This window comes from Oncorhynchus clarkii, chromosome 6, assembly GCF_045791955.1.
Source record: "Oncorhynchus clarkii lewisi isolate Uvic-CL-2024 chromosome 6, UVic_Ocla_1.0, whole genome shotgun sequence".
Taxonomy (NCBI): domain Eukaryota; kingdom Metazoa; phylum Chordata; class Actinopteri; order Salmoniformes; family Salmonidae; genus Oncorhynchus; species Oncorhynchus clarkii.
Genome location: NC_092152.1, coordinates 24,519,393 through 24,544,369, shown reverse-complemented (window position 1 = coordinate 24,544,369; position 24,977 = coordinate 24,519,393). Strand labels below are relative to the sequence as shown.

At 42.0% G+C, this 24,977-nt stretch overlaps 1 protein-coding gene across 10 annotated transcripts in view; it reads left to right on the top strand.

The window, feature by feature from the left end:
• Nucleotides 1–24,977, top strand: part of LOC139410851 (nuclear receptor corepressor 2-like) — a 184,285-nt gene that overhangs the window by 40,364 nt on the left and 118,944 nt on the right. For all 10 annotated transcript variants that reach the window (XM_071156439.1, XM_071156430.1, XM_071156429.1 and 7 more), the window contains exons 2-3: nt 5,256–5,451; nt 6,249–6,361. In XM_071156439.1, coding sequence (XP_071012540.1) covers nt 5,347–5,451; nt 6,249–6,361 — 218 coding nt within the window. In that variant the 5' untranslated portion in view covers nt 5,256–5,346. The remainder of the gene's footprint in view (nt 1–5,255; nt 5,452–6,248; nt 6,362–24,977) is intronic.

Below are 24,977 nucleotides of genomic sequence, written 5' to 3'. Positions count from 1 at the left end.
AGAATTCACGAAAGGGCATTCTGTCAGCAGTCAGTGTAAGATTAAATGCAAGATTACGTCTATGATAAAACAGAAATATTTTGGAAGTTTTTAACTAGTTATTTAACCAACTTGTGTGGCTTCTAGCCAAATAGCATTGCACTTCTGTTGTCATCAGATGAAAATGAAGCCTATTTTCTGCCTAATGTGTTGCACTAATATACTTTTTGTGAAGGAAAACTATAGTCGCACGCCCCTGATTGCTCTATTGAAGCAAAAAAAACTGACTTTAAATATAAAGTGCGACCCCTGTCAACATTATTCCATTTATGTTAGTCACATGTCTGTGGAACTTGTTCAGTTTGTCTCAGTTGAATCTTATGTTCATACAAATATTTACACATGTTAAGTTTGCTGAAAATAAACCCAGTTGACAGTGAGATGTTTCTTTTTTTGCTGAGTTAATAATGAGGCTGGTACATTGTTTGTTTTTGACCAGTCCCTCATAGACATACTGTGCTCTGTGCTTTATGGTTTTGAAATCAGATTTTTTTAATCAGCTAACTGAAGATTACCTTCTACCTCCTACTGTATGTTATTCAAATGTCTGTGTAGCATTTATTTTAAAAGTAAGATGAAACTAAAATGGAGAACTGATATAGCCTAGGCATAGCAGGTTGGAGCAGGGTTTCATGATGACTTGACTACTGGGAAGTGATATTGTACTGTTTTCAAATCTACAGCTGCAACTCTTTAGGCCTAGTAGTATCTATGCGAGAGTGAGAGAGATCTGATTTGGGTGCTTGCTCAAAGCCAATGCACTGTAGAATCACATCATGTTAGGCCATAGTGCTGGCAGCCGTACACACCATCCCTCCATGTGTAGACTGCAGAGCAGTGGTGAAACATGAGCTACCAGGGTCTTCATTCCTCAGAGGCCCAGAGAAATGGCAAGGGTCCTAATGCCTATTTTGGCAAGAGTCACAGGTCGCATGTAATGAGTATCCTACTCCCAGTCTCTTTTACTATCAAAATAGTGTTTTGTGTGTGTGTGAATGTCTGAATCTAAAAGTGATCTTCCTCTTTCAGTTTCGTTTCACTCCATTCACTCTATTCTGCCATCTTTTATAACCACACAGACACGTATTTGAGACGTTTAGGTTATTGATAAGGATTGTTTCAAATGAACCACTAGTTCGCTTAAATCCAATGTCCTCTCTGCTCTGTAAAATCAAACAAAATCCTTGACTGTGGGGTAGAGCTGGGACGATACACCAAAAATGATCGACACCGACCATACCGATCACCTTTTGCAGGCATTTTGCTGACATTGTTCATTATGATAAGATAATAGAGAAATGTTCTGTTTGAAATGAAATAGGCTTGCTAATAGGGGTAATTGTTAATGGGGCAATTGATGGCTACAACCAATGTTGCAATAGAGAACTCGCCAAATCATTTCCCATCGGTGGATGTTGATTTAACTTGTTTGACTGCTATGATTAAGCAATAAGGCACGAGTGGGTATGATATATGGCCAATATACCTTGGCCAAGGGCTGTTCATTAGCATGACGCAACACGGAGTGTCTGGCTACAGCAGTTAGCCGTGGTAGATTGGCTATCACAAACCAGATGTTACCACTAGAAACCGTTATAAATGGCCCATTTGCAAGATTGACTTGACATTTGAATAGGCATAGGCTTAATACTAAAATCTGGGTTCATGATTGTAATTCAACTTTTCCATGGTTTGCTTCGATAGATGCAGATAGCCTGTAGCCCCTGATTTGCCTACGTCTTATTTCAGATAGTCTATAGTAGCCTAGGCAAGATGTAAAACTGAACGAGTTAGCAGCTTGCTTAGCTCAAATGAACAGAATAATTTTTTCAACATGAATAGCTTGGCGATTTCAAGACAAGAAGTGCTTGTTTTCCTCAATAGCCTGCTGGATTAGGCTACTGAGGAAGGGGTCATGATTTCAATCACTGAATTAAATATTAATTATATATACAGTACCAGTCAAAAGTTTGGACACCTATTTATTTAAGGGTTTTTCTTATAATGTTTTAAATGTTCTACATTGTAGAATAAATGACGACATCAAAACTATGAAATTACACATATGGAATCATGTAGTAACCAAAAAAAGTGTTCAACAAATCTTACATATAAAACAAAATATGTTTTATATTTGAGATTCTTCAAAGTAGCTACACTTTGCCTTGATGACAGCATTGCACACTCTTGGCATTCTCTCAACCAGCTTCACCTGGAATGCTTTTCCAACAGTCTTGAAGGAGTTCCCACATATGCCAAGCACTTGTTGGATGCTTTTCCTTCACTCTGCGGTCCAACTCATCCCAAACCATCTCAATTGGGTTGAGTTTGGGTGATTGGGCAGGCCTTGTCATTTTATGCAGCACCCCATCACACTCCTTCTTGGTCAAATAGCCCTTACACCGCCTGGAGGTGTGTTGGGTCATTGTCCTGCTGAAAAACAAATGATAGTCCTGTTATTTACAGTTACGAACAAATTCTTATTTACATACATACTATTATGGGACTCCCAACCACTACCGGATGTGATGCAGCCTGGATTCTAACTGCAGTGACGCCTCTTTCACTGAGATGCAGTGCCTTAGACCGCTGCTCCACTCGGGATGGCATATCTCTGCAGAATGCTGTGGTAGCCATGCTGGTTGTGTGCTTGAATTCTAAATAAATCACTGACATTGTCACCAGGAAAGCACCCGCACACCATCACGCCTCCATGCTTCACGGTGGGAACTACATATGCGGAGATCATCCGCTCACCTACTGTGTCTCACAGAGTGACGCCAGTTGTAACCAAAAATCTCAAATTTGGACTCATCAGACCAAAGGACAGATTTACACCTGTCTAATTTCCATTGTTCGTGTTTCTTAGCCCAAGCAAGTCTCCTCTTCTTATTTGTGTCCTATAGTAGTGGTTTCTTTGCAGCAATTGACCTTGAAGGCTTTTTTTCACACAGTCTCCTCTGAACAGTTGATGTTGATATGTGTCTGTTACTTGAACTCTGTGAAGCGTTTATTTGGACTGCAATTTCTGAGGCTGGTAACTCTAATGAACTTATCCTCTGCAGCAGAGGTATCTCTGGGTCTTCCTTTCCTGTGGCCGTCCTCATGAGAGCCAGTTTCATCATAGCACTTGATGGTTTTTGTGACTGCACTTGAGGAATTTCCCGGATTGACTGACCATGTCTTAAAGTAATAATGGACTGTCATTTCTCTTTGGTTATTTGAGCTTATCTTGCCATAATATGGACTATTTACCAAATAGGGGTGGTATACAGAAGATAGCATATTCTTGTCACAACACAACTGATTGACTCAAACTTGTTAAGGAAATAAATTCCACAAAGTAACTTTTAACAAGACACACATGTTCATTGAAATGAATTCCAGGTGACTAACTCATGAAGCTGGTTGAGATAATGCCAAGAGTGTGCAAAGCATTCATCAAGGCAAAGGGTGGCTACTTTGAAGAATCTCAAATATATAATACTTTTTGATTTGTTTCACACTTTTTTGGTTATTACATGATTCCATATGTGTTATTTAGTTTTGATGTCTTCACTATTATTATACAATGTATAACATAGTAAAAATAAAAACCCTTGAATGAGTAGGTGTTTCCAAAATGTTTGACTTGTACTGTATATGAACTGAATATGCTTGTCAACAACTTAATTAACTAAACTTGGCCATTAATATTTGCGTAGTAACACAAGGCTACAACAACAATACACTGAAGTTATAACGTATTTTTAAAATGTATTTGCCGGCTCCAGGTAGGCTACACAAGTGACACATTTGATTTGCAAAATCTCCAGTGATATAGTAATTTCAACAAATATTTATTGTATCAAATTGTAGCCTACATTAGCATATACAATTATAGACTACTTGATTGCCAACAGATGCAAATGTATCATTCTCCACAATTAATGTCAGCTTCATTGAGGATTTTTCCCCATAATAGAAGCACATGAGGGAGTTACATAACTTCCATTTCAAATGTCCACTTGCCATAATGTCAAGTTAAATAGCCTACATACAACTGGTAAAAAGTTGTCATGACGTGCTGCTCTGTCTTCTCTCACTCATGTGACTTAGTCAATAGTGGACTAAGTAAGCTGCTTGCTGCGGTGCTCTTTCAGCATGAACCCCCCCCTCCACTCACTCAGCAACAGCCTTCCTCATTGCCTGATAGTCAGCAGCAGGAGACAGTGAAATAGATATATGGCATGGCGGCCGCGGTGCAACTTAGAAGTAGCCCAAAAACCCACAACCCGCGACCAATACATTTACACCCGTGATATTGTTTTCAAAGTAGCCCAATTTGCGGGAAAACCGCAGACATGGCAACCCTGGTTAGCGCATCAATTCAGGCAATTTACTGCAATATGGATTTTTGTCCATATCGCCCAGCTCAACCTCAGGGGATCTGGTACTGTGAACACTCGCCGCTTCTAAAAATCTCTACTTTATAGGATATATGCTGCGGTGTTTTATAGCAATCTATTTTCTCTCATTAATGTGTATTGTAATAGGCATGAACACAGTAAGAGGATTATGCCTCTCTTCCCACTCCTTTTATTTTCATTTCTTCATCACGTGAAGAATAGGAAATCTTGTCCATGAGCTTTTCCAAAGTGGTTGTGGGGGAGAAGCCTACTCAAACAGCACAAAGCACTCGTCGTATCACTCCATTTTGAATCCATCTCTCAACCACACTAGAAGTGCACTCGCTGCCGTTTGGTGATATGTCCTTGGCGTTAAAACTTAATTGGTGTTGGAACATCCATACTTAGCATAGTGTAGTTATTTCCCTATTAAACCCTGGGCATTAGGTTATCAACTAGCATTTTGTCTTTGCCTAACTTTTCATAGACATAACTCCTCCAGTGCGAGGGCCATTCAGTGTGTAGGCAGGCAGGTGCAAGATCTGCCTTCAGGAACAGTGGAAATGCTAGCAGCTGCTGGAGAGAGGTTCTGACACTCTTATATCCAGGATGCACTGACACATTCATCTCGAGCTGGTGGCCAAATAGCATTTAACCCTTCTCAATCTACATACAGCGAGACGGATTATTATTGTTCTGCAGAAAGCTGATAAGACTACCAAAACCCTGATAGGACGTATGACTTCAAACTGGCTTGATTTGGGTTGGTCAGCTGTCCTGACTTGTATGTGATTAGTTTCTCATCATGCCGTTCTCTTCTCCCTACAGGTCGCTGTCTACAGGACCAAACCCATGATGTACCTCGCCTGCTCTGCAGCCCCACCAACATCCAGTCTGTAGAGGAAGCGGCCGCACCAGCATGTCCTCCCACCCCCAGTCTGTGCCTCAGGGCCGGAGGGCTGTGGACATCCGCCACCTGCCAAACCCTGCCAGTCTACCGCTGCAGCTGGCACGGGCACACACGGTAAGAGCCCTGAAACTAGCTGGAGACAGGAACACTGGTACTTAGCGCCTTCACATGAAAGCTCAGTGTATAATGATTTACATGTAGATGTTACCCCGGCTCCCTTAGGTTAGCTGTCATTTTGTCAACGGAATGATCCTGCACCGAGTAACTACACTGTTGTGGCTACACTGTTATGCACACAAAGGATATGCCGCCCTAGAACCTGCTCCCTTATTAGATGTTTGAATTGAAAGTGAATGTTTTCATGGTGGAATCATTTTCTAGGTTTCTCCATTATACCCAAATGTCTTCCCTCATTTCTTAATCGCCATGACTGTTTTTTGAACGGGTCAGAGGGATATGCGTCTTGTCTTCCTAGAAGAGGCCCCTAGCTAGTAAGTAGGATCATCTTGTGGCTTGACGTCCTGTGTCGGTGTGAGTTTCTCTCTCTGTTGTAAGGAGGGAATCCTAGGGTTACCCCCCCCCCCAGGATCCCCACAGCTGCCCCTGCTTGTTAATCCCTTCACTCCCACTTGTCATCATGCTGAGGAGGAGATGAGGGCAGATGGACAGTCCACAACCCACAGTTAGTCCCATCAGCCTCAGCTCAGTGAGAGAGGCACAGGTGTAGAGGAATGGCCACTCTCTCTCATATGTATGAGGTAAATGGAGAGAAAGGATGATAATGTAATGACCAGGAATGAAGAGCTAGATGGAGAGAGAAAACGAGAGAATGAGTGAATTAACAGAGGCACGCTACCATAGACTTGTCTCAGATCGGAAGATTTCTGGTGTGCTCTCCTCATGCGTTTCAGGATGTGGGACTGGTGGACTACCACCCTCACTCTCGGGACTACAGCTCACACCTGGCTCAGCCCCACCGCCGCCGGCCCTCTCTGCTGTCTGAGTTCCAGCCAGGGAATGAGAGGTACGTAGCTATCTACTACTGTACTAGACATGATAACACACACCATCTGCTCTCGCTCAGGACCCAGGACCCCCTGGTTTCTTTGATCTCTCAGGTTTTTCTAGAAGCCTCTGCCACCTTAAATCACTTTTTAACCCTTTGACGTGTCCGATCATATATTTGTGATCATTGTTGAGTGGTCCCTGTAGCGTACCGTCGCAAATATCTGATTGGAACAGTAGCAACAGAACGTATGATGCAACAAACTCATCTAAACAGCATTGTTGTTTGAAAAGCATCTAAATAATGCTTTGTATTGATGGGAAATAAAGATCTTCACAAGTTTATTCCTCAATTTTATATTTTATTGTGAAAGATAAATGTGAACTTCATCATCCAAGCATCGCAAGGAACACATCCACAGCCAAACTCATTCCATAAACCATTCTAAATAACCGGTTGCGCTGACAAAAAACTAAACATAAGTTAGCGATCTAACATCTATACTTGTTTACAATGTATCTCTGGTGAGCACAAGGGAGATGTAATATTGTTTAGAAAAGAGATATGTGTCGGCTAAGCTAACAGCAGCTAAATTCTTTGATTGCAGCCATATTTGTTTGACAATCAAAAACTCCCTAATCCCAGAATGCCATTCACTAATAAGACATAAAGAAAGTCAAAGATGGCTACTCCCAATGCCCCAAAAACATGGACTTAGTTTGACAACTTTTCAGCATATTACAAATCTTCAATGTACTTGTTACAGTATACACAAGATCCGGAGCACATTTCTTCTACAAGTTGTTTACAGTTTTTGACAAATCACAAAGCAAATAATGTTATCACCTCACAGATCATCACCCTAAATACAAGTGCGAAAGCTAAACAGGGTTGCCAGATTTAGAAAATCATTTTAGGGGGGGTTTATTTCAAGTCCATGGAGAGTAGAAATGGGGGATGGTATCGTGGGGGGATTTGATGCAGGAAATACTGTGCATTCGGAAAGTATCCTTTTTCCACATTTTGTTACGTTACAGCCTTATTCTAAACTGGATTAAATAGTTTTTTTCCTCATCAATCTACACACAATACCCCATAATGACAAGTCGAAAACAGTTTTTTAGAAATTTGTGCAAATTTATAAATCACATTTACATACGTATTCAGACCCTTTGCTATGAGACTCAAAATTGAGCTTAGGTGCATCCTGTTTCCATTGATCATCCCGCTTGGAGTTTGCCAAAAGGCACCTAAAGGACTCTGACCATGAGAAACAAGATTCTCTAGTCTGCTGAAACCAAGATTGAACTCTTTGGTCTGAATGCCAAGTGTCACGTCTGGAGGAAACATGCACCGTTCTTATGGTGAAGCATGGTGGTGGAAAGCATCATGCTGTGGGGATGTTTTTTAGCGGCAGGGACTGGGAGACAAGTCAGGATCAAGGGAAAGATGAGAGTGATCCTTGATGAAAACCTGCTCCAGAGCGTTCAGGACCTCAGACTCGGGTGACGGTTCAACTTCCACCAGGACAATGACCCTAAGCACATAGCCAAGACAGCGCAGGAGTGGCTTCGGGACAAGTCTCTGAATGTCCTTGATTGGCCCAGCCAGAGCCCGGACATGAACCCGATCGAACATCTCTGGAAACACCTGAAAATAGCTGTGCAGCGACACTCCCCATCCAACCTGACAGATTGTGAGAGGATCTGCAGAGAAGACTGGGAGAAACTCCGCAAATACAGGTGTGCCAAGCTTGTAGCGTCCCAAGAGGACTTGTGGCTGTAATCACTGCCAAAGGTGCTTCAACAAAGTACTGAGTAAAGGATCTGAATACTTACAGTATCAGTCAAAAGTTTCGACACACCTACACACCTACATTGTAGAATAATAGTGAAGACAAACTATGAAATAACACATGGAATCATGTGGTAACCAAAAAGGTGTTAAACAAATCAAGATATATTTTGTATTTGAGATTCTTCTAAGTAGCCACCCTTTGCCTTGATGACAGCTTTGCACACTCTTGGCATTCTCTCAGCCAGCTTCATGTGGAATGCTTTTCCAACAGTCTTGAAGGAGTTCCCACATATGACCCGTTTCAAGAAACTAGACGTATGACCCGGGTCACTACTTCACAGGAGAGCTGTTTGAACATAAACTTGAACATAAACCACTAATTTGCTTGACTAATGTTGGCTAGCTAACATTTAACCTGGTTGGTTAGCTACCTGCAGATTCATGCAGGGTAGTGATGTCATGGGTTGAGATTGTGGTTCATTGTTTAGCTAGCTAGCTACATGTCTTAAAGACTCTCATCTGAGTGTTCCAGAGCGCAGAATAACTGATGAATTTACGAATGCTTTACCCAGTTGAATATGGCCGCTGTCAGTAAATGTCATCAAAATGGAGTCATTAAATTGTTGCCAGCAGCACAGTTAGTCACCAACGCTCTGTATGACATGAAAACAGCCTAACCAGCTCTGCTAGGTTGAGTAAAATGGTCACTGAGCTGTTCTCTCATTTGTGTCTGGAAGTATCTAGCAAGTTAGATTGCTTTTTTAAAATTTATACATTTTGTATTATTATTATGAACCAAACAAATACAAAAACAGAAATATACAAACAAGAGTACATAAACCTAAGACAGGGGTATTACATATCAAGATGGTACATTTTCAATTTGTCAACAAAAAAAATGTTGTTTTTACACTTACTGATAATTTCTAAATAATATTTCAATTCTATCTTAATGTGAAGAAGGGTTTGTTCTCCGCCCACTGAATTTTATGGATAAAGAATCTGCCATGAAAAATAAACAAATAAACAATGGAAGTTAAATCAGGGTCCATATAATTTGGATCAAAATAAAACATATGTCTTTCAAATTAACATTAATAGTAGTTAAAAAATAAAAATAAATATCTTCTAACTCAGTCCAAACTCATCTGACATAAGAACCGTTCCAAAATATATGGTCAGGAGTCTCTAGCTCACAACAATTAAATACACATTTGTTTTCAGTAGCTATTTTGAATCTTTGTATAATAGTCTTTACAGGGGCGCTTGACTGCTGCTGTTATTACAGAACGCTCAGATCAACCCTTAGAGATGGGTGGGGCTGAAGCTTAAGAGGGTGTGAACGATGCTGAATGGCTGTCGAAGAAGTGCCAAAACATTCAAAAGACTACAGTTTGCAACTGCACATGGGGACAAAGGTGGTACTTTTTGAAGAAACGTCCTCTGGTCTGATGAAACGAAAATAGAACTGTTTGAGCATAATGACTATCGTTATGTTTGGAGGAAAAGGGGGGGGGGGGGGCTTGCAAGCCGAAGAACACCATCCCATCCGTGAAGCACGGGGGTGGCAGCATCATGTTTTATGGGTGCTTTGCTGCAGGAGGGACTGGTGCACTTCACAAAATAGATGGAATCATTGAGGCAAGAAAATTATGAGGATATATTGAAGCAACATCTCAAGACACATCAGTCAGGAAGTTAAAGCTTGGTCGCAAATGGGTCTTCCAAATGGACATTGACCCCAAGCATACTTCCAAAGTTGTGGCAAAATGGCTTAAGGACAACAAAGTCAAGGTATTGGAGTGGCCATCACAAAGACCTGACCTCAATCCTATAGGACATTTGTGGGCAGAACTGAAAAAGCTGGTGCGAGCAAGGAGGCCTACATACCTGACTCAGTTACACCAGTTCTGTCAGGAGGAATGGGCCAAAATTCACCCAACTTATTGTGGGAAGCTTGTGGAAGGCTACCTGAAACGTTTGAGCCAAGTTTAACAATTTAAAGGCAATGCTACCAAATACTAATTGAGTGTATGCAAACTTCTGACCCACTGCGATTGTGATTAAAGAAATAAAAGCTGAAATAAATAATTCTCTCTACTATTATTCTGGCATTTCACATTATTAAAATAAAGTGGTGATCCTAACTGACCGAAGACAGGGAATCTTTACTAGGATTAAATGTCAGGAATTGTGAAAAACAGAGTTTAAATGTAGTTGGCTAAGGTGGATGTGAACTTCCGACTTCAACTGTAAGACCGATTTGAGCTGGTCGGTCAAATATGCTGAGCACTTGTTGGCTGCTTTTCCTTCACTCTGTGGTCCAACTCATACCAAACCATCTCAATTGGGTTGAGGTCAGGTGATTGTGGAGGCTAGGTCGTCTGATGTAGCACTCATCATCCTCTTTCTTGGTCAAATAGCCTTTCCACAGCCTGTAGTCATTTTCCTGAAAAACAAATGATCGTCCCAATAAGCGCAAACCAGATGGGACGGCGTATTGCTGCAGAATGCTGTTGTAGCCATGCTGGTTAAGTGTGCCTTGAAGTAAATCACTGACCGTGTCACCAGCAAAGCACCCCCACACCATCACACCACCTCCATGCTTCACGGTGGGAACCACACATGCAGAGGTTATCCGTTCACCTACTCTGCGTCTCACAAAGACACAGTGGTTAGAAATAGAATCTCAAATTTAGACTCATGAAAGCAAAGGACAGATTTCCACCGGTCTAATGTCCATTGCTCCTTTTTCTTTGCCCAAGCAAGTCTCTTCTTATTGGTGTCCTTTTAGTAGTAGCAATTCGACCATGAAGGCCTGATTCACGAAGTCTCCTCTAAACAGTTGATGTTGAGATGCGTCTGTTACTTGAACTGTGTGAAACATTCGTTTGGGCTGCCATTTCTGAGGCAGTTAACACTAATGAACTTATCCTCTGCAGCAGAGGTAACTCTGGGTCTTCCTGTGTATATATATATAGTCATGTTTTTTCTGAGGAGGAGTCTTGATGAGTAGTAATCTATTATTTATATGCATTCCATGAATGTTGCATGGCATACAGAGGGTAGGCCTTGAGCACAGTCATTATTCTTCATCAGTTGATTGAAGTAGCCAATATTCCTGCATATGTTACCTGAGAAAAGTACAAGAGAACACTAAAGTGTGAAGTATATCTTCAACAAACGCTTTTCTCATGAGGTCAGCTGCAGCTGGATTCTGTTCGCATGGCTGTCAAAGCAGTGCTGTGCATCAGTGTCTCTCCGGGAGGTCTTCATATATTAATTTGAATTAGTTCATTGTCTGTTCTCTCCTCTCTCCATCTTTCTTTGTAGTTGAAATGGAGGTCTTGTCTCCGGAGGTCAAGTGAGTTAGGCAACATTACCCTCAGGAATGTTACGGGCACACATCGGCCGACACCAGATGGTCAGTGTGTGTGTAATGTGTAGCAGTGTGTGGCTAACAATTTGTGTGTGGCTGGCTGTGTCTTGTGGCTGGCTGTGTCTTCCAGTATCAGTCAGACAGGATTACGGGCTCTCTGGGACTTTATTTTTGAAGAACCTGCCCTGGGAGCATTGTGTTCTTCCTCAACCACTGCAGTTCTCTGTTCTGTTCCTTTTCTGTGTACAGTAGAGGACTCCACTAGTTCTGTCAACACATGAACACCACACTGTTCTCTCGCTCTTCCCAAGAGGACATTGATTAGCAGCCAATCCTGAAAAGTAAAACCATGAGGGAATAACAGCCTAGTCTCTGTGAACATGTTCTTCTTTCAGGGGGCATGGGTGAGCTGTGTGATTTTAGCAGGTAGTACCGTATGTGTTGTTCAATAAATAAAATATAATAGGACTTCATCTTATTAAGCTGTTATTAGAGATGACATTTCTTGTTTTCGTCAGTGATTAGCTGCAGGTTGTGCTGAGAGGCATCAGCTTGTGTGAGTCCCCAGTCAAGATTTAAACTATCAGCATTCCTTCATCCATACCTTCAGGCTATGCTCAAACCCTTGCTTTTTAATCTCACCTCCACTGTGATGATCCATTTGAAGAAAGAAGTTCAAATGCAGATTGAAACATGGGCTTTGAAACAACATCCACAACAACCAACACAATGAAATGCACAGTGCTTTTTAAGGTGATGATTCATTCAAAACATCCATATGCGTATTAGAGCTTCTGTATAGGCCCCCCATGAGCCCGGAAAAAAACAACCTGAATAAAAGTGATGATTATGCCTTTATAATACATGACCTATCGCATATTGTGCATGGTAAAAAACATAAAACAAAACTGATTTTAAGATGTCTTTGAAACATAATTAGTTTAGCCTATACTCCAAAATTTGAGTAATTCAAATCAATTTGATTTATATAGCCCTTCGTACATCAGCTGATATCTCAAAGTGCTGTACAGAAACCCAGTCTAAAACTCCAAACAGCAAGCAATGCAGGTGTAGAAGCACAGTGGCTAGGAAAAACTCCCTAGAAAGGCCTAGGAACCTAGGAAGAAACCTAGAGAGGAACCAGGCTATGTGGGGTGGCCAGTCCTCTTCTGGCTGTGCCGGGTGGAGATTATAACAGAACATGGCCAAGATGTTCAAATGTTCATAAATGACCAGCATGGTCAAATAATAATAAGGCAGAACAGTTGAAACCGGAGCAGCAGCACGGTCAAGTGGACTGGGGACAGCAAGGAGTCATCATGTCAGGTAGTCCTGGGGCATGGTCCTAGGGCTCAGGTCCTCCTAGAGAGAGAAAGAAAGAGAGAAGGTGAGAATTAGAGAACGCACACTTAGATTCACACAGGACACCGAATAGGACAGGAGAAGTACTCCAGATATAACAAACTGACCCTAGCCCCCCGACACATAAACTACTGCAGCATAAATACTGGAGGCTGAGACAGGAGGGGTCATGAGACACTGTGGCCCCACCCGAGGATACCCCCGGACAGGGCCAAACAGGAAGGATATAACCCCACCCACTTTGCCAAAGCACAGCCCCCACACCACTAGAGGGATATCTTCAACTACCAACTTACCATCCTGAGACAAGGCTGAGTATAGCCCACAAAGATCTCCGCCATGGCACAACCCAAGGGGGAGCGCCAACCCAGACAGGATGACCACATCAGTGAATCAACCCACTCAAGTGACGCACCCCTTCCAGGGACGGCATGAGAGAGCCCCAGTAAGCCAGTGACTCGGCCACCGTAATAGGGTTAGAGGCAGAGAATCCCAGTGGAAAGAGGGGAACCGGCCAGGCAGAGACAGCAAGGGCGGTTTGTTGCTCCAGAGCCTTTCCGTTCACCTTCCCACTCCTGGGCCAGACTACACTCAATCATATGACCCACTGAAGAGATGAGTCTTCAGTAAAGACTTAAAGGTTGAGACCGAGTTTGCGTCTCTGACATGGGTAGGCAGACCGTTCCATAAAAATGGAGCTCTATAGGAGAAAGCCCTGCCTCCAGCTGTTTGCTTAGAAATTCTAGGGACAATTAGGAGGCCTGCGTCTTGTGACCGTAGCGTACGTGTAGGTATGTACGGCAGGACCAAATAAGAGAGATAGGTAGGAGCAAGCCCATGTAATGCTTTGTAGGTTAGCAGTAAAACCTTGAAATCAGCCCTTGCTTTGACAGGAAGCCAGTGTAGGGAGGCTAGCACTGGAGTAATATGATCAAATGTTTTGGTTCTAGTCAGGATTCTAGCAGCCGTATTTAGCACTAACTGAAGTTTATTTGGTGCTTTATCCGGGTAGCCGGAAAGTAGAGCATTGCAGTAGTCCAACCTAGAAGTGACAAAAGCATGGATTAATTTTTCTGCATCATTTTTGGACAGAAAGTTTCTGATTTTTGCAATGTTACGTAGATGGAAAAAAGCTGTCCTTGAAATGGTCTTGATATGTTCTTCAAAAGAGAGATCAGGGTCCAGAGTAACGCAGAGGTCCTTCACAGTTTTATTTGAGACGACTGTACAACCATTAAGATTAATTGTCAGATTCAACAGAAGGTCTCATTGTTTCTTGGGACCTAGAACAAGCATCTCTGTTTTGTCCGAGTTTAAAAGTAAAAGTTTGCAGCCATCCACTTCCTTATGTCTGAAACACATGCTTCTAGCAAGGGCAATTTTGGGGCTTCACCATGTTTCTTTGAAATGTACAGCTGTGTGTCATCCGCATAGCAGTGAAAGTTAACATTATGTTTTCGGATAACATCCCCAAGAGGTAAAATATATAGTGAAAACAATAGTGGTCCTAAAACGGAACCTTGAGGAACACCGAAATGTACAGTTGATTTGTCAGAGGACAACCCATTCACAGAGACAAACTGATATCTTTCCGACAGATAAGATCTAAACCAGGCCAGAACTTGTCCGTGTAGACCAATTTGGGTTTCCAATCTCTCCAAAAGAATGTGGTGATCGATGGTATCAAAAGCAGCACTAAGGTCTAGGAGCACGAGGACAGATGCAGAGCCTCGGTCCGATGCCATTAAAATGTCATTTACCACCTTCACAAGTGCCGTCTCAGTGCTATGATGGGGTCTAAAACCAGACTGAAGCATTTCGTATACATTGTTTGTCTTCTTCTTAATTGCCTTTGAGTGTGGAGTGTGTTATGCATACCAGATGGACTGGTTACCTTATGCTCCAACATTTCTATCAATGAGTCTGGGAGAGAACGTATAGCCCTAGGCGATGCTGTTGGTTCATTGATTAGGCAGGATGGCTTACAGTTAGCCTAAAATGAGTGAATTTGAATAGCCTAGTAATAGGTTATTTTTTATATTTTCATAATGAATTATGTGACACATTACCTTTAGCTATCAGAATATCTCACCATCATGCATTTCCATCTCCTCACTCTCCTTTATTCCTTTCTGGAGCCCACAGTTTAGTCAATTTTGTTTTGTTGGGAAAACATATTGATGTTCCCAAACAGATTTCACTTGGTTTCCCAAATGAAGCACTGGGTAGCTGCAGGAACAAGGTTGGAGCGCCCATGGCATACAGAGTTTGGGCGGAATATCACCTGTCGTGCAGCGAGAGCATGTTCCTCAAACAGGAATATCACCTGTCGTGCAGCGAGAGCATGTTCCTCAAACAGGAATATCACCTGTCGTGCAGCGAGAGCATGTTCCTCAAACAGGAATATCACCTGTCGTGCAGCGAGAGCATGCTCCTCAAACAGGAATATCACCTGTCGTGCAACGAGAGCATGTTCTTCAAACAGAAATATCACCTGTCGTGCAGCGAGAGCATGTTCCTCAAACAGGAATATCACCTGTCGTGCAGCGAGAGCATGTTCCTCAAACAGGAATATCACCTGTCGTGCAGCGAGAGCATGTTCCTCAAACAGGAATATCACCTGTCGTGCAGCGAGAGCATGCTCCTCAAACAGGAATATCACCTGTCGTGCAGCGAGAGCATGTTCCTCAAACAGGAATATCACCTGTCGTGCAGCGAGAGCATGTTCCTCAAACAGGAATATCACCTGTCGTGCAGTGAGAGCATGTTCCTCAAACAGTGGTTGATGCAAGGAGTGAAATAAGTGTTATATTTATTTCTCAGCTATTCATGTTAAACACACACGCTGCTATAAAATCAAAATGGCCTACAAAATGGACCGGCGGGAAAGCGCTTGGCCGTTCGCTATTCGAGTGCATACAGATGACACATCTTTTTCCCCCTGTTCCTGCCCATTTGATAATGTGCCATTCTATATTTAAACTAATTTGACATATTAGTAAAGACAAGATTAAATTGAGAATAGTCTGATGGGTGAAAATATGATCCCTTGACGAGAGAACAGCTGTGCAGCCCGAGGCAAGGAACAGAGTGCAAGCTTTATTTGCTCCTTTCTCTAATCATCAATAGCCTATAGTCGCACCATGCAGCCCATATATGTGACCGATTCGGTCTTATGTAGCAACATTTGAAATTATTTTTTACGCTGGATAAAAGTAGAGACTCTGAGCTACAAAATGGTATATCATACACTACAGTTGAGGAACAATGGGAAAGTAATTCTGCTTTGAAAGTTGATGATAAACTTGATGATAAACTTGTAACCCCACTTTTGTGGAAATGGCTCTTCTTCAACTACACCCATTCAGCATCATTCACACCCTCTTAAGCTTTAGCCCCACCCATCTCTTTAAGGATTCACAGGTGAGGCCATGTGCTAAGAGAGTAGTTTAGTGAACAACCAAAGATTTCAAGACTAAAAGTGGAAAAAGTAGTATCCTACAATAAGGAAAAACTCCAGGTAAAAATACACTTCCTAGTCCTCTATATTCTAATCTGACTTGGGTGCAAGTCATATTGTTCTTCACTTTACTGTCTCTGGTAAACACACACTATATCAAATAAAATGTTTGTTTATTTGTCACATGCACAGGATGCAGAAGGTGTAAATTGTACAGTGAAATGGTTACTTGCATAGTAGCAATATCAAAAATAAAACGTGTCCAGATAAAGATATTTTATAATTATTAGATGACGCTTACCTTACACACTTGTCTAAATTCATGGTTCATATGAAGGAAATGCTATAACCACCCCTCAACCACATCTGGCTAAGTGGATGGGTCACTATGGTCTAGACCTGTACACATGTTAATGAAATACAATAGATGGCTGTAATCACCCACAGACACACCTGGTTAACTTGATGGGTCATGTAATCATCTGGTGGAGCTGGATGGCTAGCAAGCTAAACAATGAACCAGCATAATCCCAACTCATACTACTACCAGTAAAAACATTGTCATAGCTGTAGTATTAATCTGCAGGTAGCTAAAGCTAACAACTAGGTCCAACGTTAGCTAGCTAGGATTGCAAATGGATTTCTGATTCAATTAATATTATTACACTGTTCATACATGTAATGTTAGCAGGTTTCCTCCAGATGTGAAGCTTGGCATTCAGGCCAAAGAGATCATTCTTGGTTTCATCACGCCAGAGAATCTTGTTTCTCATGGTCCTTTAGGTGCCTTTTTGGCAAACTCCAAGCAGGCTGTCATGTGCCTTTTACTGAGGAGTGATTGGCTTCTGTCTGGCCACTTTATCATAAAGGCCTGATTGATGGAGTGCTGCAAAAATGGTTGTCCTTCTGCAATGTTTTCCCATCTCCAGTGAGGAACTCTGGATCTCTGTCAGAGTGACCGTCGGGCTCTTGGTCACCTCCCTGACCAAGGCCCTTCTCCCCCGATTGCTCAGTTTGGCCTGGCGGCCAGCTCTAGGAATAGTCTTGGTGGTTCCAAACTTCTTCCATTTAAGAATGATGGAGGCCACTGTGTTCTTGGTATCCTTCCCCAGATATGTGCCTCGACACATTCCTGTTTCGGAGCTCTACGGACAAGTCCTCCGACTTCATGTTTTGGTTCTTGCTATGACATGCACTGTCAACTGTGAGACCTTATATTGACAGGTGGGTACCTTTCCAAATCGAATTTACCACAAGTGGACTCCATTCAAGTTGTAGAAACGTCTCAAGGATGATCAATGGAAACAGGATGCACCTGCGTTCAATTTTGAGTCTCATAGCAAAGGGTCTGAAAACTTATGTAAATAAGGTATTTCTAAAAACCTGCATTTGCTTTGTCGTTATAGGGTATTGTGTGTAGATTGAGAATTTGTTTAAATTTAAATCCATTTTAGAATAAAGCTGTAACAAAACAAAATGTGGAAAAAGTCAAAGGGTCTGAATATTTTGACATGTTTACTAAGGTTTGTATCATTCACAACTAAAGTTGCCAAATAAGTCTACATCTAGCCTGTAGGACCTGTTTCAAATGAATACTTTTACACTCGCTCTGTAATGGGAAAAATATCCTTTCTATTTTATTCTATTCTTCTTTCTATTCTTCTTACTGTAAAAAAATAAAAAAATACTGACACAGGACTTATAAGCATATCTTGTCAGCTAATTGAACAAGCCAGATAACATGTATCTACAGTAGGCCAACTCAGTCTGTTCACCTGAAATACATTTTCTTCATATCATAATGTTTCTCTAGACCTGCCTAAAATAAATAATGGATTTTTAGTGATGGTGTACATTAAATTTTGTTTTAAGACTTTTTAAAATGCAAATGATCCAAAGGTGCTCAACAGCGTTGTGTTGAGGCCAAGAGATGCTAAATGTGTTAATTAAAGGTATTTTGCATGACAATAACCAGCTGACAACATTTCATGACCGCCACAGTCCTATCTGTAGGCAAGTACCATGGTCTTGTAGTGGATGCAAGGTTTGACTGGAAGCCAGTGGAGTGTTCGGAGGAGCGGGGTGACTTGGGAGAGCTTGGGAAGGTTGAACACCTGGCGGACTGCAGCGTTCTGGATAAGTTGCAGGGGTTTGATGATAGAAGCGGGGAGCCCAGCCAACAGCGAGTTGCAGGTATCCAGGCTGGAGTTGACAGTTCCTGGATTAGGACCTGCACCGCTTCTTCTGTGAGGTAGGGTCGTACCCTACGGATGTTGTAGAGCATGATCCTGCAGGAGCAAGTCACTTCTTTGATGTTTGCAGAGAACAACAAGGTGTTGCCCAGGGTCACGCCAAGGTTCTTTGCACTCTGGGAGGGACACCGTGGACTTGTCAACCGTGATGGAGAGGTCTTTGAGCGGGCAGGCCTTCCCTGGGTGTAAGAGCAGCTCACTCTTGAAGAGGTTGAGCTTGAGGTGGTGGGACGACATCCACGCTGAGATATCTGCCAGGCGCACAGAGATGTTGCCGCCTGTGTGTCAGAAGGGGGAAGGAGAAAAGTAGTTGAATGTCATCCACATAGCAATGATAGGAGAGACCATGTGAGAATATGATGGAGCCAAGGGACTTGGTGTATAGAGGAAAGGGCCTAGAACCGAGCCCTGGGGGACACCAGTCGTGAGAGTACGTGGTACAGACACAAATCCTATCTCTGACACCTGGTAAGAGCAGCCTACCAGGTACGGTGCAATCCAAGAGTGTGCGGAGCCTAATGCCCTGCCTGAGAGAGTGGAGAGGAGGATCTGATGGTTCACGGTGTCGAAAACAGTGGATAGATAGATCTCGGAAGATGAGAACAGAGGAGAGAGAGTCAGCTATGGCAGAGTGGAGAGCAGAGCCTCCTTGACACAGAGAAGAGCGGTCTCGGTTGAGTGACCCAAGACTGCTCTAATAACCTTTTTCTCAGCATTAGACTTTTATTTATGTGCTTTTTAAAACCAAAAGGAGACCTTTGTTTGTCAAAAGAATAAATGCGCAAGCATGAGTGATGTGCTAGCATTAGGCAATCTGTTAGTTTGCCCCGTGCGGAAACAATATAATTTATTTGAACTCAAGATATGTGTTCTAGCATATTCTCTGAAGGACACTTTAGCTCAATATTTTCCCTTTCATTGCTTTCACTGTATGTTTTTCCTGAGGCACAGCACTCTGTCTAGGCTATTGCATCATGTATAAGTTATCCTATCCATTTTTGAACAACTATCAAACAATTGTCTCGATGATGTTCAGTTTGTGTGCCATTCAGTGGAAGGGTAAACCCATTTGTATCTTTTTGACATTCTCTCCTTATTGTTTTGCTATTACTGTACTCTATTTTGTTCCCTAATCCTACCATGGAGCGCCTACTCCTGCCCCCCTCTCTCTCTCCCAGCCTCCCCTGCTCTCTGCACAGCTGCAGAGTTGAGCTGGTCCTTGGAGGGGATGGTGGTAGAGAGATTGGCAGAGGCACAAACGCGTAGTGTTTTCACGATAACGCAGCGCTATCAGCACGCATGATCTGTGCTCTGCTCATAATGGGGCCTGAGCCAGTGAGAGACTAATGGAGACGTTGTTGTTTCTTGTCACTGCGCTGCGCACCGCTACCCCTCGCCGTCCCTCTCCCCTCTACCCTACCTCCCATACCTCTCTCTCCTTTTCACTCCTGACAAACCCTCCCCGGGGAACAGATTATGTTGCACACTCACGCATAAGATTGGAGAGAGAGAAGTGGGGTGGGGGGTAGTATAAAAAAATCCACAGATCTTGATGTGATTATGTAAGTGCCAAGTCTCTATGGAAATCAGTGTGTGTGTGTGTGTGTCAGGAAAGGGAGTAAGCCGGGGGAAGGGCTTTCACACACCATCTGGGTTTTCATATTCTTTTTTGCAACACTGTTTAAGAAATTATACACAGAAAAGTCCGTAATTTTGCAGTCCAGGCCACCCCATTACACCTTTCAGATTCAGCATTGCATAAGTAATAAATATGTCCTTGCTACATTCCTGCTGTCTAGTCATTGGGGATAATATAGCAGAATGGGTCTAAATGATTATAGTAGCACTGGTGTCCTGCAAGACACTCTCTGCTCCCTGGCACTAAAATAAACCTCACAGTAGGCCTTTGTGGCTCTGTACTGGCAATTATGGTTGGTCCCCCCCCCCCCCCCCTAAGAAGCCACTTCCATTTTGACATTAGCAGTCTTGTTACTGATGCTGTTTTCACATAGGATGTACGGTTTATATTTTTTCAGGCCAATGTTTAAATGACAACAAACAGGCCCATTTTTACCACATTCTTGTCTGCCTACGCCTTTTGTGTCTACCGTGCGCATGCTAGTGACTTGAGGTGTGCAGATGTGGGTGCGAATCTATTTTAACAGATCTATTGACTATACATAATCAAAAATAAATTCAACTTAATTATTTTAGGAAGGTCCTAAGAGATATTATAAGACTAATAAAATGTATTTTCTAAATAATAGGATGGCATATTTTGAGTTTTATGTCCAAATGAATGAAATCTATAGTTAATCATTTGGTTCATTAAACGTGAGCCCACTCTTAAAAGTGAGCCCACTCCCTTGGCTGAGAAGCAACCCCACACATGAATAGTCTCAGCATGCTTTACTGTTGGCATGACACAGGACTGATGGTAGCGCTCACCTTGTCTTCTCTGGTCAAGCTTTTTTCCCGGATGCCCCAAACAATTGGAAAGGGGATTCATCAGAGAAAATGACTTTACCCCAGTCCTCAGCAGTCCAATCCCTGTACGTTTTGCAGAATATCAGTCTGTCCCTGTTGTTTTTCCTAAAGAGAAGTGGCTTCTTTGCTGCCCTTCTTGACACCAGGCCATCCTCCAAAAGTCTTCGCCTCACTGTGCGTGCAGATGCACTCACACCTGTCTGTGTTGCCATTCCTGAGCAAGCTCTGTACTGGTGGTGCCCTAATCCCGCAACTAAATCAACTTTAGGAGACGGTCCTGGCGCTTGCTGGACTTTCTTGGACGCACTGAAGCCTTCTTCACAACAATTGAACCACTCTCCTTGAAGTTCTTGATGATCCGATAAATGGTTGATTTAGGCGCAATCTTACTATCAGCAATATCCTTGCTTGTGAAGCCCTTTTTGTGCAAAGCAATGATGACAGCACGTGTTTCCTTGCAGGTAACCATGGTTGACAGAGGAAGAACAATGATTCCAAGCACCACCCTCCTTTTAGAAGCTTCCAGTCTGTTTTTCAAACTCAATCAGCATGACAGAGTGATCTCCAGCCTTGTCCTCGTCAACACTCTGTGTTAATGAGAGAATCATTGACATGTCGTCAGCTGGTCCTTTTGTGGCAGGGCTGAAATGCAGAATGATTTTTGGGGATTCAGTTAATTTGCATGGCAAAGAGGGACTTGGCAATTAATTGCAATTCATCTGATCACTCTTCATAACATTCTGGAGTATATGCAAATTGCCATTATACAAACTGAGGCAGCAGACTTTGAAAATTAATATTTGTGTCATTCTCAAAACTTTTGGCCACGACTGTATATTTGTGGGTATGAATATAACAGAATAAAATACAAATAAAATTGATCAACACTACGTTATCAAGTTATATTTTGAAACCGAGCCCAAGCCCATGTTTTTTTGATCCAAGTTTAATCTCTTTCCTACCCTTACTCCACTTTGTTAGGGAGCAGGTGTAGGGTCTGACATTGAGAGTATCTTCATCATGATACTGATCAAAAATAATAGCAATCCTATTTTCAAAATCATGTGAGTCGTGTTCATATTCCACAACCTCCGCGTGCTTTTGGTACGCGATTGAGGCCTACCCTTGATTTGGGCGACATACTAAATGTTTATGATCAGATAGAAATGAGAAAACGAATAGATGAGCCAAACCACCTCCACTTATTTGCCCAGCTACAAACCAATTAACCAAATAGCCTATACAGATTGAGATTCTGTGAAACAAAATCACATGGATTGAGACAAGTCAGTGAAGTCCCAGGCTTTTGGTCGGGAGTAGTCCTAGGCTACTAAGCAACTGTGAGTGAAGAGCAAAAATATAAAACTTGTTAAACTACATAACATGCTGGCTAACTGTTCTAATAAAGGAGACAACTAGACACTATGGTCATGAGCAGTGCTCTCCTCCATTTCTCCAGCCTAATTCTAGTCTAACCAATATCAAAACAGAGATTCATTGAAAACCAAAAATATAACTTTTTATTTTATTTAGCAAGACAGGTCCCCGCGCGTCCCAATCAAAACTTTGCAGAAATTATCATCTAGTTGACCACATTGGGGTAAGCTATTGCTTAAAACGTATTACAATGATTATATGACTTAGGGAGTTTAAGTAAGAAACAATTTCATACATGCCTTCAGTTGCATTAGCCTACTTTATTCCAATATCTTCGTCATTCAGTGATATTTATTCCCACTGTAATTATTTATGAATCCATTCAGGTGTGGTTAAGATAACAGTTCATGCTTGGTGGTGGACTATACGAAGGGATGGGAGAAGTGACATGCCTCGCAAAGTTTAGAACTGTCAGGAGGATGGTTAAATGGTGCTGCCTAGCATCCATCAAGAGTTTAACTTCTTGCGACTATCAAACCCGGATCCGGGAGCGTAATCATAGCCTCAAACTAATTAGCATAACGCAGCGGACATAAATCTTTCTACAAAATCTTCCTATTCATGAAAATCACAAATGAAACATATTGAGACACAGCTTAGCCTTTTGTTAATCACACTGTCATCTCAGATTTTCAAAATATGCTTTACAGCCAACGCTAGACAAGCATTTGTAAGTTTATCATGGCATAATGCTATGCTAGGCTCTGCTGGCAGCAGGCAACATTTTCACGAAAATAAGAAAAGCAATCAAATTAAATCATTTACCTTTGAAGAACTTCGGATGTTTTCACTCAGGAGACTCCCAGTTAGATAGCAAATGTTACTTTTTTTCAAAAATATTATTTTTGTAGGCGAAATTGCTCCCGTTTGTTTGTCACGTTTGTCTGAGAAATCGACCGGAAAATGCCGTCACTACAACGCCAAACTTTTTTCCAAATTAGCTCCATAATATCGACAGAAACATAGCAAACGTTGTTTCCTCACATAACAATTCGATAATATATCCGTCGGGACAATTGGTTTCTCATAAGAAGCGATTGGAAAAATGGCTACTTGTGTACTTTACACAAGATTTTCTGCGGGAGCCATCATGTGACCACTTGCTAAATGTGGTCCCTTACGGCTATTCTTCAACATAAATGCGTAAAAGGAGTAAGGAGTCATTGGCATGAGGCGGTTTCAAAAAATGCGGCACTTCCTGATTGGATTTTTATCTGGGTTTCGCCTGTAACATCAGTTCTGTTGCACTCACAGACAACGTCAGAGTGTTTTCTATCCAAAGCTGTCAATTATATGCATAGCCAAGCATCTTTTCGTGACAAAATATCTTGTTTAAAACGGGAACGTTTTTTATCCAAAAATGAAAATACTGCCCCCTAGTTACAAAAGGTTAAGAACATAGTGCGTGCCAATACTGCCTCGGCATTACAGCTATGTTTCATACAAAGCCATAGGCAGAAGTTTACAGAAATGATTGCTAGGTCGTTAGGTGGAAATAAAAGTTTCTGCTTTGATATCGGCAATACCTTTCAGATAAGGAAAAGGCAAAATAAAGTTGGTGGGAAAATGTGTTAGTATGAAAGCGATGACATTTCAGCATCTAGGCCAACCTAAAAATACCTCGAGGCAGGCATTTAGAAAGTCATGGCCTCATATGGAACAGAGCAACATTTACCAGTGATTAACATTTACTGATGTAAGTAGTTAACTGATTATTCAAAGCTTTTCATTTCACAAAACATTGACGCAAACAGACGTCTTTTACAGACCCTTGTTTACAAAGTTTATACTTATTGTTTGAATTCCCTGAGTTTGATGAATAGCATGTTTGAGTTTAAAACCACACATAAAGCAGACCATGACTTATCATATTACAGCCCAGCTCCCCCCTCCTTCCCCTCTACCCATGACTTTGGTCATGTAATTGTTAGCATTCCAGGCCACCCAGCTCTTTTCTGATTGTGTGGTACAGTACAGGGATGTTGCAGAGGAGGTCAGACTAGACGCCACACATGGTTTTGGGCATTTGTGTGTGGCCTAGTGAGTACTGACCACTTGACAATGCAAAGCTCAACAAATTGAAGAGCAACTAGACTTTATGCTTTGTTTTATTGTAGTGTATTTGTCTGAGTCTGAAGGTCTTTTACTGAACTATGTACCTTTACATTTTGGGGGTCTGTTTGATCTGCCTCAATATTCCAGTCTACTGGAAAACTATGCTCCCTCTGAGTCATGGGCTTTGCTTAGACACGCCATTAGCTTATGTCAGACTGTACAGCAGACACAAGTAATATTTAAGGTCATTATGACTTTCAAGTTTTTAGCCAATCACCCATGGTTTGTGTGCAGACATGGAATGCATCAGGTAGGCTAGTATGCGAGGGCAGTATGCTGCTCTGAGTGAGTAAAATAATGAGTGGCCTAATTGTTCACGTGTAGTTTCCTCGTTTTTTAGACCAC